The 16,606-nt window shown below is 42.6% G+C and overlaps 2 protein-coding genes across 4 annotated transcripts in view; one reads left to right on the forward strand and one right to left on the reverse strand.

Annotated features, from left to right (window-relative positions):
- The first annotated feature begins 4,133 nt into the window (after window positions 1-4,133).
- On the forward strand, window positions 4,134-9,035 carry ca6 (carbonic anhydrase VI). Its single transcript, XM_068598015.1, has 10 exons — window positions 4,134-4,234; window positions 4,742-4,921; window positions 5,438-5,586; window positions 6,114-6,209; window positions 7,175-7,241; window positions 7,317-7,474; window positions 7,663-7,789; window positions 7,919-8,002; window positions 8,084-8,116; window positions 8,215-9,035. Exons 1-10 carry the CDS (start codon window positions 4,144-4,146, stop codon window positions 8,847-8,849), a joined length of 1,620 nt encoding a protein of 539 aa, XP_068454116.1. The 5' UTR covers window positions 4,134-4,143; the 3' UTR covers window positions 8,850-9,035.
- A 163-nt stretch (window positions 9,036-9,198) lies between these two features.
- The window catches only part of slc2a5 (solute carrier family 2 member 5), a 13,747-nt gene continuing 6,339 nt past the window's right edge, over window positions 9,199-16,606 (reverse strand). The window contains exons 3-13 of one of the 3 annotated variants that reach the window (XM_068598448.1): window positions 14,197-14,259; window positions 13,945-14,043; window positions 13,677-13,837; window positions 13,479-13,603; window positions 13,243-13,395; window positions 12,847-13,160; window positions 12,546-12,656; window positions 12,370-12,471; window positions 10,756-10,831; window positions 10,412-10,539; window positions 9,199-9,515 (exon numbers count right to left, since the gene is read on the reverse strand). In XM_068598448.1, coding sequence (XP_068454549.1) covers window positions 9,291-9,515; window positions 10,412-10,539; window positions 10,756-10,831; window positions 12,370-12,471; window positions 12,546-12,656; window positions 12,847-13,160; window positions 13,243-13,395; window positions 13,479-13,603; window positions 13,677-13,837; window positions 13,945-14,043; window positions 14,197-14,259 — 1,557 coding nt within the window. In that variant the 3' untranslated portion in view covers window positions 9,199-9,290. Of the gene's footprint in view, window positions 9,516-10,411; window positions 10,540-10,755; window positions 10,832-12,369; window positions 12,472-12,545; window positions 12,657-12,846; window positions 13,161-13,242; window positions 13,396-13,478; window positions 13,604-13,676; window positions 13,857-13,944; window positions 14,044-14,196; window positions 14,260-16,606 lie in introns of those variants that run through there. The other 2 variants (XM_068598450.1, XM_068598449.1) reach the window with 2 other exon arrangements.

The following is a 16,606-nucleotide window of genomic DNA, read 5'->3' on the forward strand; positions in this document are numbered from 1 at the left end:
AACTTTGTTTATATAGCACCTTTAAAAACAGAGAGTACAAAGTGCTTTGACAGACAAGGCAGCAAGGCAATAAAACAACAGAACGCTCAAGACAAACTAAGGTTAGAGGTAAACCCTGATAAAACAGTACAGATGAAGCCATAAAACCAATCATATAATACAAATAAATTAAGAAATAAAATAAATGTCCCCCACAAAAAAAGAAACACAGACCCATTACTGTTGTTTCTACCTTTCATGCTTTTATCTTTTTATCCTGTATTATTTTATTGTAAGGCGACCTTATGTGACTTGAAAAGCGCCTCCAATTAAAATGTGTTATTATTCTTATTATGATACTGTAATAATAATAATAGGCGTGAATGTGAGTGTGAATGGTTGTCTGTCTCTATGTCTGCCCTGTGATATACTGGCGACTTGTCCAGGGTGTACCCTGCCTTCGCCCCGCGACCCTAATGAGGATAAGCGGTTAAGATAATGGATGGATGGATAATAATAATAATAATAATAATAATAATGTGTAATATAATTAGACAAGAAGACTGGACACACGTCGTAATAGTTGGCCTGACTCTGCCCAAATGTAGACAATTTCATTTTATTTGGCAAAAATGTATATTTACGAAAAATATTTACGCTGGAGGCGCACACATACCTTATGCCTCCAGCCTGTCACCTGGTGGTTTCTGCCACCCGTGTGATAGGCTATTTCTAGTCCTAACGTACCATCTACTTGCGAAAGCGTTGCTAGCAGCAGCACTGTCACTTTGCTAATCTGTTGGTCAACATTAGAAAGCTGAACCAGGATGAGAAGAAGGATACCAGGGTTGCTGTAGCATGTTGCTGTCAGTCAATTTAAAGTGTTTACCCATAACCAAAGCAACAGACCTTCACCCTTTCTGATATCAGGCAGCCTGTGGAGGGAAAGAAGCCAAGCCAGAGCGAAAGCTGCTTCACTGATTTGCTCGTCTCGCTTTGTCAGAACAAAATGACATATATTTCCACTGACTATGCATGTCAATCATGTGGTTGTTTAATATTTAGACCATTCACATCTGCCTGCAAGCTTTATTCTTCAGAGAATTATACAGTTTGTCCTTAAAAAATGTCACTGCCACTGTGGAGCTGCACTGATGTAAGACTAATTTGCTCCACTGGAGCTTCACTCTGACTCAGTGTTTGTACTAGGCAGCCTCCAGCTGTGAATGTGTGGAAACTGAGCAAGCCGGGCGTTCCTGGAGAGAGACTTCATGCGCAATAGGCCATGCTTAAAAAAAGGCAAAAAAAGACTAAATCCCCATCAATTCAATTCTATCTATTCAATAGATCGTCTTGATCCAGATGACTCAACCAGTAACCATTATGTTGTCATACACTTGTAAGGTAACTTGAGTTAACATCAGTAACAAGATAAGAAAACTTCCCCAGTTCTCTGAGTCAGCATGATTTTATGAGAGATAGTTAATGTCTGCAAAAGAATCCAAAGACATTTCTTAATATCGCCACGGAAGAAAGAAAAATGACAACCATTTATTGATACCACTTCAATTAAGCAATATTACGCAGAGTTTCAGATGCACCCTGAAAGCAAACTGTATTCATGGTAAATGGACATGTACTTGTATAGCGCTTTTCTAGTCTTCCGACCACTCAAAGCACTTTTACACTACGAGACATCATTTACCCATTAACACACTGATGGGAGGAGCCACCATGCAAGGTGCCACATCAGTATTATCAACCATTCATACCCATTCATACACCGTAGGCGCAGCTACGGGAGCAATTTAGGGTTAAGTGTCTTGCTCAAGGACACATCAACATGGGCTGGCGGAGTTGGGAATAGAACCACCGATCCTCTGATTGAAAGACAACCCTGCTCACCACTGAGCCACAGTCGCCCTATTTATGTAACTACAATCACTCTCGGTCCTTTTCTTGCAAGGAAAGATGTGACAACACTGTGCAGGGAAATTGTCTGAAAAAGAAAATGTTTGAGAAATATTTTGTGTAAGAAATAGTGACAACAGATTTGATCTTGGATAAATAAATAACAACATACACCTTTATGAAAATATACAAAATACAAACATTAAGGGTGGTTTGGTGTCAAGACAAGTTGTTAACGACAAAATTTTAAAAAGATACCGATGTCTTGCAGATGAAAGAAATGACTCCAACCAACATTTACTTTGAGCTGTTAACAGTTGGTGTAAATGCAAAAAAACATGACAAATTTATCTAATAAGCACATACATATTTTCTTTAGATGGGATATTTATTGTATTCAATGGTTTCTGTTCTATTGATCTTTTCTTTAATATACTGAGTCATTTAATCATCACAGTCGACACAGTTTCCTCCCAACTCCCTGTTCAGGGTCAAACTGTGACTTCTTCTCATGGTTAATGGAAGTACTCACCTTCAGTCATCTGGTTTGAATCAGACTGTTGACCGTATCGCCATCACACATCATCAAAACTAAGTTATTGAGTAATGGCTCCTTGTTTAAGCTTAATGGGAGGAATTGAAAAAAGTGTCCTTCAGTCTAATAAATTCCCATCTGACTCACAAAAATGCAAGAGGCCACTTTTAAAGGTCAAATGCAGGATCCCTGTGACGAGGCGTCCTTATACTAAACACTCACCTTTTGTAAATTTGATCCTGTACGTGAGCAAAAGTCGAGTTTCATTAACTTTCCGGACACAGAATATAGATTGTGTTTTGTTCATTTCTTTTTGTCTCCGTTTCCCCAAGACCGGCACAGGGCACTGTACATACAACCTGCAGCTAAATGATATATGTCAAGCTCACCACATGGGCTTTAAATTACTAGGCTTTTTCTCTAGTACAATCACACCATTTATGGTACCAAGACCGTAAAAACTGTTATTGTCCTCAAGGCAAAGATAAACCTAGTGATTTACTGAGGAAGAGGACAGCTTCGGTTCATAAGTGCTGGTGTATGCAAGTTGAGTGTCCCGTCCCTGGGGCATCAAACCTGTGGCTTCCTGATGATGTTAATCTGTGTGTGTTGAAAACACTCTCCTCTCACCTCGCCCATAATGGTCACTTCTGTTTTAACCATCTGGGCTGGTTTAACATGGTTTGTAATCAGTTTGTGTGTCAATAGACAAACAGGAAAACAACTTGCATCAATCTAATGCAGGCCGCCAAGAGGCCGTAACTCAGTCCAGAGAAGAAGGATGTAAGTGGAACAATGAGTCCTCAATCAAGGTGAGTCTTTTGATCATTTGTAATTCAAACAGAACGTGAATGAGCATTTCCCACATGTTTAACTATTCCTTTAATACCAAGATCACACATCTGAAGATGAAAAATGAAAAACTGTTTCCATTGTTTATGTCCCTTTGCGCTTCCTTTAGAAAGTGCAGATCTCAGAGTTGAACAGGATATGTTGCAACTTGGGCATGAACAGACGATACATGCAATACTATGTTACTTAACATAAGCGCTTATCTTTTTTTTGTTACATTTTTTTTTATCAGAATGACTAATGCAACTTAATGGGGAAAAGGCATGGATAAGCTTGCACCATGGTTTCCTGGACTGAAGTGAAAAGTCAGAGGAAAGCTTTTAAGAAAGTGACAGAGTACTTTTATCATGTTTGTCTGGTTGTTTGTATGTCAAGCTGGATGCCTTGTTGTTCTTCTACTGTTGCTCTACTGTTTGTATTCCTGCAAACCAAGTCCTCGGGTACCAATAAAGTAACCAAACCAAACCAAAGTTATTTTAAAACACAAGTAGGACACGACAAGATATGGCAACACAAATTAAGATATGAAGCAATGTTAGATGCTGAACTTCATAGACTAAAGTAAAATATGAGACTATAACGTTTGTCTTCAAAGACCAAAATAATTCATTTAAATGGGTATTAACGTTAGTAACTCTGTAATATGAGTAGAATTAGCTGCAGACAATAAACAGTTGAGAAACAACGTTTGCTCTCCATATTAACATAGAGACGGAAACAGTCCTTTCCTGTCTCGTTTGGGCTGCTGGGAAGAGCTCTGGGCGTTCTCAGCGGGATTTCAACACCTCCCTCCACGCGCAGTTTAAATGAAGAGAGACAACTATCTGAGATGTCACAGTCCTGCGTGAAGGATCAGAGGCGCTGCGATGGACTTCTTCTCCGTGTTGCTCTCCGCTGTTTTTGTCTCCGCTGTCAGTGCCGAGATTCCTCATGATGGTATTCACTGGACATATACAGGTGGGCGGATTTTAATATCCACATGTTATTATTTCATTTTGTATCATTTCATTTGTTGCGCCTAAACACCGCAAGTGACAGAGAGTAGAGTTCAAGTTGTTTGGTGCGTGTGAAGGCACATGACAACCAGTGCCGGGAGTATTTATTGTACTGGGAGAAGCTGCAAAGTTGTTTCTCCTCTTTAACATTCACTCGAGGCTCTTGCCCGCTGGTTTCTGTGTGACGCGCTGGATTGGCCAAATGCTTCACACCCACTGTCTGGTTACAATCAGGCAAATGCTGAGGTGTTACCGGCGCCACAATCGACTACTAAATAATTTAGGGAGTGAATACTACTGGGGAATACACAATATATCCTGTTGAACAAGTCCTGTGCGTGCTTGTAAAAGCATCGGCACTGAAACAGGTTGGACACTCACGAACAGTGTGCCAGCTCTCTCCCTAAATTCATGATTCATGTCCGGATGATGTGATCATAGCTTTTAGGGATTGGTTTTCTTCCCACAGAGGGAGCTTTGGACCAGATGCACTGGCCGACCAAGTACCCTGAATGTGGCGGTAAGAAGCAGTCTCCAATAGACATCCAGCGGCGCAGCGTGAGGCACAACCCAGACATGCTGCAGCTGGAGCTCAACGGGTACGATGCGCAGAAAGGGAATTTTCTCATGTCCAATAACGGGCACACCGGTAAGAAAGCATGTCTAAATGACTTTAACTCAATATTAACTACAACTAATATTAACCAGAGGTGTATAAACTATCGACCAAACGTTATTGCTGACATTTAAATGTAAAGAAATACAAATGTTTGAAATTGAATGGTGTATGAATTAGTGCATTATCAAAATCTTTCTCAAATTGTGCAATCCATTACCTGAATACATGAGTCTGCATTTGTTTTCTCATGCAGAATATTGCTGCATGTTGTTAATTTGATTTGAAAAGTCTGCACCAAATTACTTCACAGAATTAACTTGTAGTATTTGTAGTACTTGTACTATTGTGCAAGTATATGTTCACTGTGAGAGCCACGCTCCATTCACTGTGGTGCTATAGAGACCTCAATGGTCACTTGAAAGGAAGGAAATGCATTTACAAATGGGAAACACGATAGCAGTTATGGACAGTGTTTGTGATGTGTAAGCTGCCTCTTTTGTGTTTAAAAACAAAAACATAATCTGAATATCTTCATATCTCCATCAGTTCAAATTGACCTGCCTCCCACTATGGCGATCACTAAGGGCCTCCCAGGAAAATACACAGCTGTCCAGATGCACCTGCACTGGGGCGGCTCGGACCTGGAGGCCAGTGGAGCAGAGCACACCCTCGACGGCACCCGTTACATGGCAGAGGTTGGCTTAAAGAAAAGTTTAAAAATGAATGTTTAACTTCATGGACAAAAAGAGGAAGAAACTGTATGCTCCACACGCCGGTGCGCCACTCCAGCGATGACAGGCCTTTAACAAACAAACATCCAATATTCAAGAAAGCCTTCAGTTTAATAAGCAGTTTCTGTACAGACCTGTGCTTCTATAACATTCACAAGTGAACAAGAGGGACAACTAAGCATGGAAACTGTGTTTGTACAGAAATCATTACATTGCCTCTTCACCCTATAGTCTGTAGAACAATTCATTACCATAGCAGATCATCAAAGTATGTAATAATCTAACTTCTTATCTGAGCCAGAGCTGATTCATTTGTCAGAGACCTTCGTTTCCTTCTAAATGTGACTCTGTGTGTCATCAATCTCTTTGCGGCTTCATTAATTTGCTTGTTTTTTATTTAATGTTATAACACTGTAGAGATTTTTCCATTCACAAAGCAGGTCAATGGTCATATTTTGGCACCTGAACTGCATTTTCATCTTGTCTTTCAGCTCCATGTTGTCCACTACAATTCTGACAAGTACAAGAGCTTCACTGAAGCCAGAGATAAGACAGACGGGCTGGCAGTACTCGCCTTTTTCTATGATGTACGTACGCCACAAATACTTTTGTTCCCTTTTCTCTTTATCGGAGTTGTCTGACCATAAAGCTGTGCAGCATACAGGACGCCACTACTTCTTATACATTAGTCAGTTCATCTATGGGAAGCTTACAAAAAAAGTATTTTTTAGTGAAAAATGATTATGCCCTTTGAAGTGTATGTATGATACTTTGTTTCAGTCAACTTGCCGGGTTAAAGGCTGTATTCGGTGTTAATTTACATGTGGATGAATTGAATGAGTTTTAACATGTCGGCTGAGCGTGTCTGCAGAGGAATGCTCTGAGCGGCTCTCAGAGGTCATCGCTGCAGCAACACCACCGCTGGCATCGCCATGATAGCAGCACAGAGTGGCTGAGACTTAGTGCTATTTGGACAAATTCATTTGGCAACAAATTATTCAGATTCACTGATGTGGAAGTTCGAAAGGGGATTCTAGTTAATTACATCTGGGAACGTCACTCAGAAGTCCAATGAGGCAACAAAGCACCAGCGGTCAGAGGATAAGATGGGCTGCAATGTATTGGAACATGGTGTATGTTATAAACATCCATCACAGTTTACAGACTGACATTCTGGTTCAACTTTGACCTTTTGCACCCAACACACTGTTTCCGTCTGCAATGAGGGATTATTATGGTACCTCACAACTCTTGCCTCTGGAAACTGTCTGATGTTTCTTGCCCTTTCCAACTTGTGCAATGTGCTACATTCCCAGATCTTACATATTACTTTTGTGTCTACAATATTATCAAAATGGATATACAATGGCCAAACCAACGAAAACAACAAGGCTCAAGTTATAATAAACCAAAACAATCTTACCTCATATGCCGTTACACGCACGCACGCACGCACGCACGCACGCACGCACACACGCAAGCACGCACGCACGCACACTTGTGATTTCTGTTTAAACTGAACATTTAAGCTTCAGCTTTGGTTCACTTTCAGGACGGGCATTTTGAGAACACCTACTACAGTGATTTTATCTCCAATCTGGCCAAAATCAAATATGCAGGTGAGTTCCTGCACATGTGAATTAACCGATCTTTGATGTTTGCGGTCTAATGTGATTTTACCGTGATCCTGACAGGTCAGTCCATGAACATATCGAGCATTGATGTGCGCTCTATGCTCCCCGAGAACATCAACCATTTCTTCCGATACCAGGGCTCCCTCACCACGCCGCCCTGCTACGAGAGCATCCTCTGGACTGTGTTTGATACTCCCATCACACTCTCACACAACCAGGTACAGCAAGCAGGAAGTCCTTTCTTTGAAAATAATTTGTATTATTACAAGCTGACCAAAAAAGATAAAACATTCAACTATTTTGTCTCGTATGGAACTGGACTTTCGCCATTTGAATGGAAATGTGCTTATTTTTAACTTCGTGTGGTGCAATGTCACAGTTTGCTCTACTTGTCTATTGTGTTCAGATCAGGAAACTGGAGAGTACGCTGATGGACATGAACAACCAGACCCTGTGGAATGACTACCGCATCGCTCAGCCTCTCAACAGCCGCGTGGTGGAGTCTTCTTTCCTGCCGCGAGTCGGGAAAGGAAGTATGTAGCTTGTTGCGGTCGTTGTAATTACACAATAGGGTGATATCATGTATTCCTTAGAATTGACTCGGGCAAGACGAATGCCCGAGTCAGATCCGGCTCATTTTTCATTTCCCTTTTTCTTTACAGCATTTTGTCGGCAAGAAGAGATTGAATCCAGGCTCCTGAAGATCGAGGGTCTGATAACGTCTCTTGGAAAGCATATGCATTTAGGTGAGTGATGCAAACTGATAAAGATGGCAAGATGTGAATGAAAGTGATTGTATTTACTCTCTTTCCAACTATACTTTTAAGGTGGACTTCGTAACCCAAGGCCTACCAGATATGGTAAGTCCTTCGGTTTCATTTTCATTTGAGATCCTCCTGTGAGTTCTAACTTTGCAAAAAGTCTGATTCTATTTTTAAAAAAAAAATATTTTCATCAGAACCTCGTGGTCTGTTTCCTCTGGTGCTGGACTTCCACGAGAAACACTCTGGAAGCTATGCTTTGGCCCGCATCAGCCATCCCATGGAGCTGGACTCCTTCACCGTCTGCATGCATGTCCTCCCTCACCAGGAGGGCGTCCACACCGTCATCTCCTACGCCAGTAACGGCAACGACAACGAGCTGATGATCTCCATCTCTGAGGACAGAGATACGAGAGAGGTCGGCCTCTGGATCGGCAATGAGTTCGTCAACCTGCCGCACAACTTCAAGTTCCACAACTGGGTCAACTTCTGCATCACCTGGTCGTCCCATACCGGCGGCGCAGACCTGTGGATCAACGGCATGGTAGGGGAGCAGCGGTATCTGAAAAGCGGCTACACAATCAGCCCTGGCGGTGTGTTCATCGTGGGCAAAGATCAGGACGGCTTACTGGGCATCTCCAACGCAGATGCCTTCGTGGGTAAAATGACAGATGTTAACGTGTGGGACTATGTGCTGTCCACAGCAGATATCCGCAACCAGTTGTCATGTGAGAGAAACAGCACTGTGGTGGGAAATGTGTTCAGCTGGGGAACAACCAAACTCAGTTTGTTTGGAGGCGTGCAGCTGGACAGCGAGTACAGATGCTCCTGAATGGACTCAGCTGCTTTTGTTTGCATGAGTTTTGAAATGCTATACAAGAAAACAACATCTTACTCCTGATGGTGGGAGATTTCAAATGTCTTTGATGAAAGATACAATGTCTTCCAGTCATCTGTACGATATTTAATACAAACTGTATCTCATAGCTTCAGCCATGTATTCATTATTTTCTGTTCAATAAAGGTTTGCTTACATTACTTGTTGGTTTGTTTAATGATGCAAGGACCCATTTACACCTCTATGAAGCTGTATTTAATGTAGAAGTTTCACTTTATTTAGGATCTCATAGCCACACAGACAAACAATGCACAAAGTGAATATGTAAAGTGTCCCTGTGAAATCGAAAATAGCGGCTAAATTAAGACACTTCCCGTCCATTACAATCCCCCCCAAAGTGAAGACTTCCTTTCCTCTGAATGCTCTCCTTTTTCTTCAGAAGGCCGTGACCCTTCCTGCATCCTCCAGGCTTTCTTTGCTCTCTTTCAGCGGCAGATCCCCATCACCCAGTTTGATCTCCACTTTGTTCCTCTTGGCGAACATCCGGCATATCTCCAGGAAAGTTTTGTTCTTTGTCTCCGGGACCACCAGCCAGATGTAGATCAGCGTGACCAAACAGATGAAGGAAAAAATGATGAAGCTGTAGGAGCCCAGACCTCTCTGAGGGGAGAAGGAGAGAGAGAGATGTGATCACTGTGTCCTCAAGATGAATGTTCTTTTTTGGTTTCAGTAACTCAAACAAATTCCTTTGTTGTTTTTGTTGTGGTTTGAATATGAAGTCTTGATGGGAAGTAAATATGCCACAAGAAACGATGGTGTTGTTTATCTCTGAGATTTCGCCACTCAGTCCTTTGTCGGTCTGATGAAAGTGCTCTTAATAAACAGGAATGAATGCTCCTTCTTCTCACACGTGAGTATTAAAGGAGGATTGGAACATCGAGAAAACTTCACAAGATAAATGTGAAAACAGCCTTCGAACGTCAAACTTTCATTTTAAGTGTTGAAACAATGAGCAAAACACACCGGAACATTGAAGAGTCAATCTCAATCTACTCAATTGTAATGTAAAAAATATGGATTATAAAAATCCAATTGTTTGTTAAAATGCATTCTGAATGAAGTAACATTAGGCTTTCTTTATGAAGAGCACTTCCAGTTTCGATATTAGACTTGGATTGGTTGTCGGCCAATTCCTCTCTCTCCCATTTCAACTTATTTTGTTGATAAAATGACTTATATTGCAGCATATCAGTAATATTTTTAAGGAATAGTTAGATAGTATAAAGGGACGACTGTGGCTCCGTGGTTTGCAGGTCCGCCCTCCGCCAGTAATTTAAACTATATTTTATTGTATTAAATTAAAAGTCTGGCAATTGTAAGACAGATGTACAAAACATTCAGAAGTGATTCAAAACAAAGTAGAAACGATCGTGTCAGGATGTGACTTGAATTGCCTTGTTTTTCACACTCCAAACAACGTCTGTAAATAATTACATTTCAAAACAATAATCTTTCATTCGCCCGATGTAAGAGTTCTGAGAAATGGTGTAACTGACCTCTAGGAAGGGGAAGACGAGGCCAACAGTGAAGTTGCAGAGCCAGTGGACGGAGCCTGCGACCATGAAGGCCGCGGGCCTGGCCGACTGCCTGAACATCTCAGTGGTCACCACATAGGGAATGGGACCTGAGGAGCCCAGATGTGGTTAAACACAACAAAACCACTCGAGACACGTCATTACTCTCCAGGGTCACAGTGAGGGCGTTCATGTCTCAGACAGCTGAGTGCTGATTTACGACATATATCATTACATGTCTAGGCACATCCAAACAACACTTCGGCTAATGGAGCGCCTTGTTGTAATCATGTGTAGGTGTAAATAACCACTGGGGTCAGACTTACTGGGTCCTATGGCGTGTCCTATGACATAGATGATGACACAGGAGATGCTGATGTAGGACATCCATGTCACGCTGTCCTGTCAACATAAAACCAAAGCTGCTGTTGTCATTAACCTGACATGCTGATGCTTTCAAACAGGAACACACACGCAACATCTCCAGACTGGCTGCACTGTGTGGGAAGATTCAATCCCACTTGGCATTTGAAAGAAGATGTTGGATCCAGGGGAGATTACAGGGTTAAAGGGGGGGGGGGTAACACTGGTATTGTGCTTGTTTATATTGTGGCCACCGGTGTTTTCTCATACTTTAGTGGTGCGCGACTCCGTTTTTGTGTCTCAAAGTTCTCATGACCCCAGTAAATACAGAAGTCAAGTCATCACCGTCCAATAAGAATTGTAGGACAGTGACACGTTTCCTGTTGTTTTGACTTCGTAAACCAGCACAGGGACCAGTAGGGTAGTGCTTACGATCAGCTTTAAAGCGCTGGTTTTCTCAGTTATGGTGACAGATTATTCGTGAGCTTTTTTTTGTCACTTTCTATCTATCGATAACTATCTTTTGTGCACCTCCCAGCATTTCTTTTACCATCACCAGATCTCCACATACACATGCGCATCTGCTCCGTTCAGTTTGACACAAAAGTACCAGAAAACCAAACAAACAGATTATATTTAAGGCTGATCTTAAATATTATATTTAAGGCTGATGTAAGGGTTCAACCCTTACACCGGCCAAAGATCAGCCTTAAATATAATCAAACCCAAATTTCATGGCTAAGATCTTATAAGGTTGAAGATGCAGTAAGGGGCGAGCCCATCATAATAGCGTGCATGGGGCCTGTCATAACTACCACACACCATTGGGCACACTGTTGCTGGACACAAAATAGTCTAATTTATAAACTCAAGTTGTTATTTTTCACACATATTGAACAAAACATAAATTGATGAGCTTTATGGTGCTGGGAGGCCAATTCAATTACCTTTGTACAGCACTAGGCCAGCTGTTACCGCTTTAGTCTAACCTAAACCAACTGTATATTGATATTTACTACACTTATATCCATTTGGATTTTTTTTCATAATTCCTACTTAAATTAAAGACGGACTAGTGCAGTGCCCGTTTGGAGCAGGCCGCCCCAGGAGTGGATGCTGCAAGTGAAATGCTGGATTCAGTGGCCTGAGCCCTGCTGCCACGCCCCCGTTTGCATATTCAACATTGATTACTATCTAACCTATAACGTGTCCAAATTGCACCTAATTCAACATGGGACTCCTTTGCGTAACCAACAATACAACCACCAAAAGTGGATAAACGTTTCTTGACATATGCAAAGGACTTACACACATACAGACAGAGAAGTCTTGCTTTAAAGTTAGATATCTGCAATTTCATCTCGTTGTCATAGTTTAAAATGTGAGTCACAGCAACAAACAATGTGTTCCTACAAATCTCCCATGACTCAGTCTCCATAACCAATCTCATTCACGACCTCCAGGTTGAGACACTCTTGACATAAAACAGCAAACAGTATTTTCAGATGCTGACCCAGGAGAGGGCAGCAGAGTCACATGTTCAGGGTGTGCGACACATTGAAGTCTTCAAATGGTACCTGGAAGTTGAGTGCGACGGTGAGCAGCACACAGGATACACAGCAGATCCCAAACCCACAAAGGAGGAGCAGCCGTCGTCCCGAGGCCTCCACGATGAAGACCTGGTGAAACAAACTTCATGTTCAAAGCTAACGTCTCCTGCTGACATGAGTGTAGATATCAACAGGGTACTTACAGCAGCTATGGTCATGAAGACGTTCACTGCACCTGTTCCCACAGTGACGTACTGGATATCATTCTGCTCGACTCCTGCAGTCGCATATATGCTATCTGCATAGTAGTAGATCTGATGAGGGATAGAAATGCATTATGACTCAATAATTAGCTCAGAGTTGAAGAACAGAGCTAAAAACACAATGAGGAGGATGCAACAGCAGTGTAGAGCAGAGAAAACAGTTGTTTGTTTAATGTGTTGTTCAATCTGAAACAGAGGCAGTGTGGCCATCAGTGGGTCAGGGACGAGGACGACAGCTCACCGCGTTGACCCCCGACAGCTGCTGGCCCATGTTCATGACGATGATGGAGATCAGCTGCCAGCGAAGGGAGCGCTGGGACAGCAGGCTGAGCACCGACAGGCGACCCTCGGCCCTCTCCGACTGGTCCTCCAGACGCATCTCTGAAAGCTCTGCGTCCACGTCCTCCATGCCACGCAGGCGCTGGAGCGCTTTCTTTGCTGTCTTCTCATCTCCTCTCTGGATGAGCATGTACCTGGGGCTCTCCGGGAAGAAGGGCAGCAGCAGGAGCTCTATCAGGGCGGGGATGCCGGTCACGCCCAGCATGAGGGTCCAACCTGGATACAGAAATCGTCTCCTCAAATCAGCTGTCAAGGATTGTGCTTCAACAACTAACCAAAGAGGAAGCCGATCATTTACCTGTGGTGTTGCCCAGTATGTGTCTGATGCCCAGTACTTGTGCACTAAGGATACCAATGGTGATGAAGAGCTGTGGGATGATGCCAAGAGCTCCCCTCAGGTTTTTGGGAGCGAGTTCTCCCAGATACATTGGGACCACGTTGGATGAGAGACCTGCAGACAGAGAACTTACGATGCATTAAAATAACTTATGATGTGTATAAATCTTGACCTGAACATCATATATTATATCTGACCTGCACAGATGCCCACTATAAACCTAGCCACAATGATGATCTCATAGGACCTGGCAATCTCACTGACTCCCATCATCACAGCGGGGACGATGGAGAAGATGTTGTTGAAGAGGAGGGTGCCCTTCCTGACGCAGTTAAAGTCATGTTAAACCAACAATGAGACACCTCTTATAGCGCAAGACACATGTGACCTTTTACCTCCCTAGTTTGTTGACCAGAGGGGCCACCATCAGGGAGCCAAAGAAGCCTCCTAGCGGGTACATGGACACAGAGAGAGACCACAGCAGAGTTAGGAGGTTCTCCTCCATCGGGCTGCCGTAACGCTCCATGTAGGTGGTGTTATAGAACTGCTGCATGAACTGAGAGAGCAGGACAACACTGATGGAAGCACATCAACATGTGAGTGGCACTGGCCTCTGCATTACTGCATGTTACAGTAAAGCCTGTGTTTCTCTGCTGGGGTTACCGGCGATGGAGAGTTGATCACAGCCACGTTATACCCGTACTGGAATGATGAGCCAAATGCAGATATGAGCGTTGCCAACACCAGCACCACCGTTAATCTCTGTCGGGGGACATCAGCACACTATGTGAAGCTTTTCTTTTACAACACAAACATCATCCATCATGATTACACCACATTTTCTCACCGTCGCAGAGCAGACAAAACAAACTGCGATGGGATGGTGGTAATATTCACACCTGGTGTGTCACTCACCCCTTTCCTCTCCACAGGCTTTCCCGGCTCCTCGTTTTCCACCATGGTTGCGTTTGGACTCTCCTTTAGCAATAATAAGAGCACACTTTGTTATTTACGGCAGCACTGCATTCTGCCCTTTGGACACCCGATCAGAGAGCGAAGCAGCGGTTTACGGCTACAGCTATCGTTTTTACATTGCTGACTGTGCCCTCAGGTTCAGGAAGTTTTGGGATTTATTACATTCAAGATATTTAATCCTGCTCTGGGCTGTATGTTAGCATCTGATGCTTTTATTGCACTGCTCCTGCAACAAAATTGGTTCAATTGATGACATCTATAGCTGTCATTGTAGAGTCATGTTATCATCAAAATGATAAAGACATGAGCGTCTGTATTGCTTACCCACCTGCAGGCGGGATTACAGGAAAGATGTTATGACAGAATGACGACACAGTGCTGAAATCCCAAACAGATGGACTTCAGTGTTGATCCTTGTACGATTTGAGGGATTTATCTATTCTCCCGCTAAAGACAGCTCATCTGACACTGATTACTGAATAGATTCATTTTCTGCAGAAAAACCATACCTGCAAATCTCTTTCAATGTTTACTTTGCTTTCAGTTTGTCGTGAGCGGCTGCAATGCCTCTTATCTCTGAAGCGGAAGGTGTTTGTCAACACGACGGCCCTGAGGCTGTTTGCTCTTAAAGCTGGAACCAGGCTAATAAAAGAGGTCTGTGAGTAAATAATGCTGGAGGGATAGAGGAATAATTACAGATTAGAACTCTGTATGCTGAGGGCAAAATAAGACAAAGGATGTAGTGTGAAGTGAAGCAGGATGAGCCGTCAGAACAAAAGTCAACTTTTTTTGGACAGTCAATTATTTATATATTCATATAAATCAGTATAATTCATATAGATTCAGTAACCGAAACAACAGAGCGGTTTGATTTGTTTTAAATACTTAGAAGACCAGACGAGAACAGACTTTTCTGCATGTAAATTGTGGTTATAACAGTTTGTTAACAGAGATGTCTGCCAGCAACATGAAAAAGAACAGTTATTACAACCTGTTGTTTAATATACCAGTATTGTGCCAAGTAAAAGTTGATTATGTGAAATGGTTGCAACTTTAGTAGTTAACGGTTGGGGGAGCTAAAGATTGATTGCATCTCAACATTCAGAAAATAAGAAGAAGAAAGACATGTAGAAGGTGCAAAGTTTAATTCCACTGTGTCACTTTCATATTTCACAGCCTCTGGCTTTGTGTATCTAGAGTTTCTGAAGTTTTTCATTTCACTTGTGAACATTGTTCTGTCACTTCTAATCTAAATACACGGTTGCAGCTCTGAATTATTGCCTGTTACCTTTGGTGGACAGTGTGTTTGAGAACTGACTCTAAGAACCCCTAACGCAGCCAAATGAACAGCCTGTGTTGTGAAAAAACGTCCTTCCATTATCTCGACTGGTGAGTGGTCACCTCACGCAGTGTAGTACGGCCCTCTGGTACTCTTTAACTTAATGAATTAAGTTGGCAGAGAGCCAGCAGGGGAGACAGCATAAACCTCTTCCTTAAGTGTTTCCACAAGCTCCAGTTACTTCAATGTCAGCCAAATCTCACAACTGACACAATGGATTAATTCCTGCAGGAAATACAGTAAGTGTGGATCGTCTGCCGTCCTCAAGGTCAAAACACATTTCACCAGCAGTTTTAGATGTCATCAGCGTAAACAACATTCACTTCCTCCCATTTCTCTGAACTGGTATCCAGTGCTCTGTCAGTGTTACTGATGGCCCCGAGAGAACGACCTCTGCAGCGTTTCACATAGCTTTAGGACAGAATTACCAGAATAGATGGAACTGGATTGAAGGGAATCACCTTATTCCATAAACAACTGTGTATTTATGTTTTTAATATTTCTAGTATAAACAGCAAGTCTCCATGTTCTGGAAATATCGTGTGAGAACTTACTGCCCTCATAAGAGCAGTGTTGTTTTACTGTAGTGAAAAGTCTGCCTGACCTATATATAAAAAGCTTATTACAAGAAAATCACCCACTTTTATTACATTACCGAATTCATCAAACAGGCCAGCAGAGACCATGCAAGGTATATTAATCCACTGTTATGCCACCTTCACAAATCAAACAAAGGCTTGCCCTCTGTGAGTCACAATATAATCACTTGAGGATATAAGATAATTGGCTGTCAACAAGGTGGAATTTCTCCACAGTATGAATCTAATTGCAATGTAGCTCAACGTCTCCGAGACGGGCTCATTACAACTTAATGGATCTTAGACAATATTTCAAAGCGCTGAAGGAACTGTGGGAAGTGGCACTGCGTGGTTGTGAGCCGGCTCGGTCCCGTGATCCCCGTGGGGTTCAGCGGGTTCACACTCCTCGTTGGTATGCGTCGGGCCTGTTGCT

Source organism: Clinocottus analis, unplaced genomic scaffold (assembly GCF_023055335.1).
Source record: "Clinocottus analis isolate CAN_PGR_092001 unplaced genomic scaffold, fCliAna1.0.p SCAF_4, whole genome shotgun sequence".
NCBI classification, from domain to species: domain Eukaryota; kingdom Metazoa; phylum Chordata; class Actinopteri; order Perciformes; family Cottidae; genus Clinocottus; species Clinocottus analis.

Bases quoted from the DNA above. Each gene is read 5' to 3' on its own strand.
- ca6 (XM_068598015.1), top strand. From the start codon at position 4,144: ATGGACTTCTTCTCCGTGTTGCTCTCCGCTGTTTTTGTCTCCGCTGTC. The intron at 6,210-7,174 runs GTACGTACGCCA...GTTCACTTTCAG, and splicing joins TACTCGCCTTTTTCTATGAT to GACGGGCATTTTGAGAACAC. The intron at 7,475-7,662 runs GTACAGCAAGCA...TATTGTGTTCAG, and splicing joins TCACACTCTCACACAACCAG to ATCAGGAAACTGGAGAGTAC.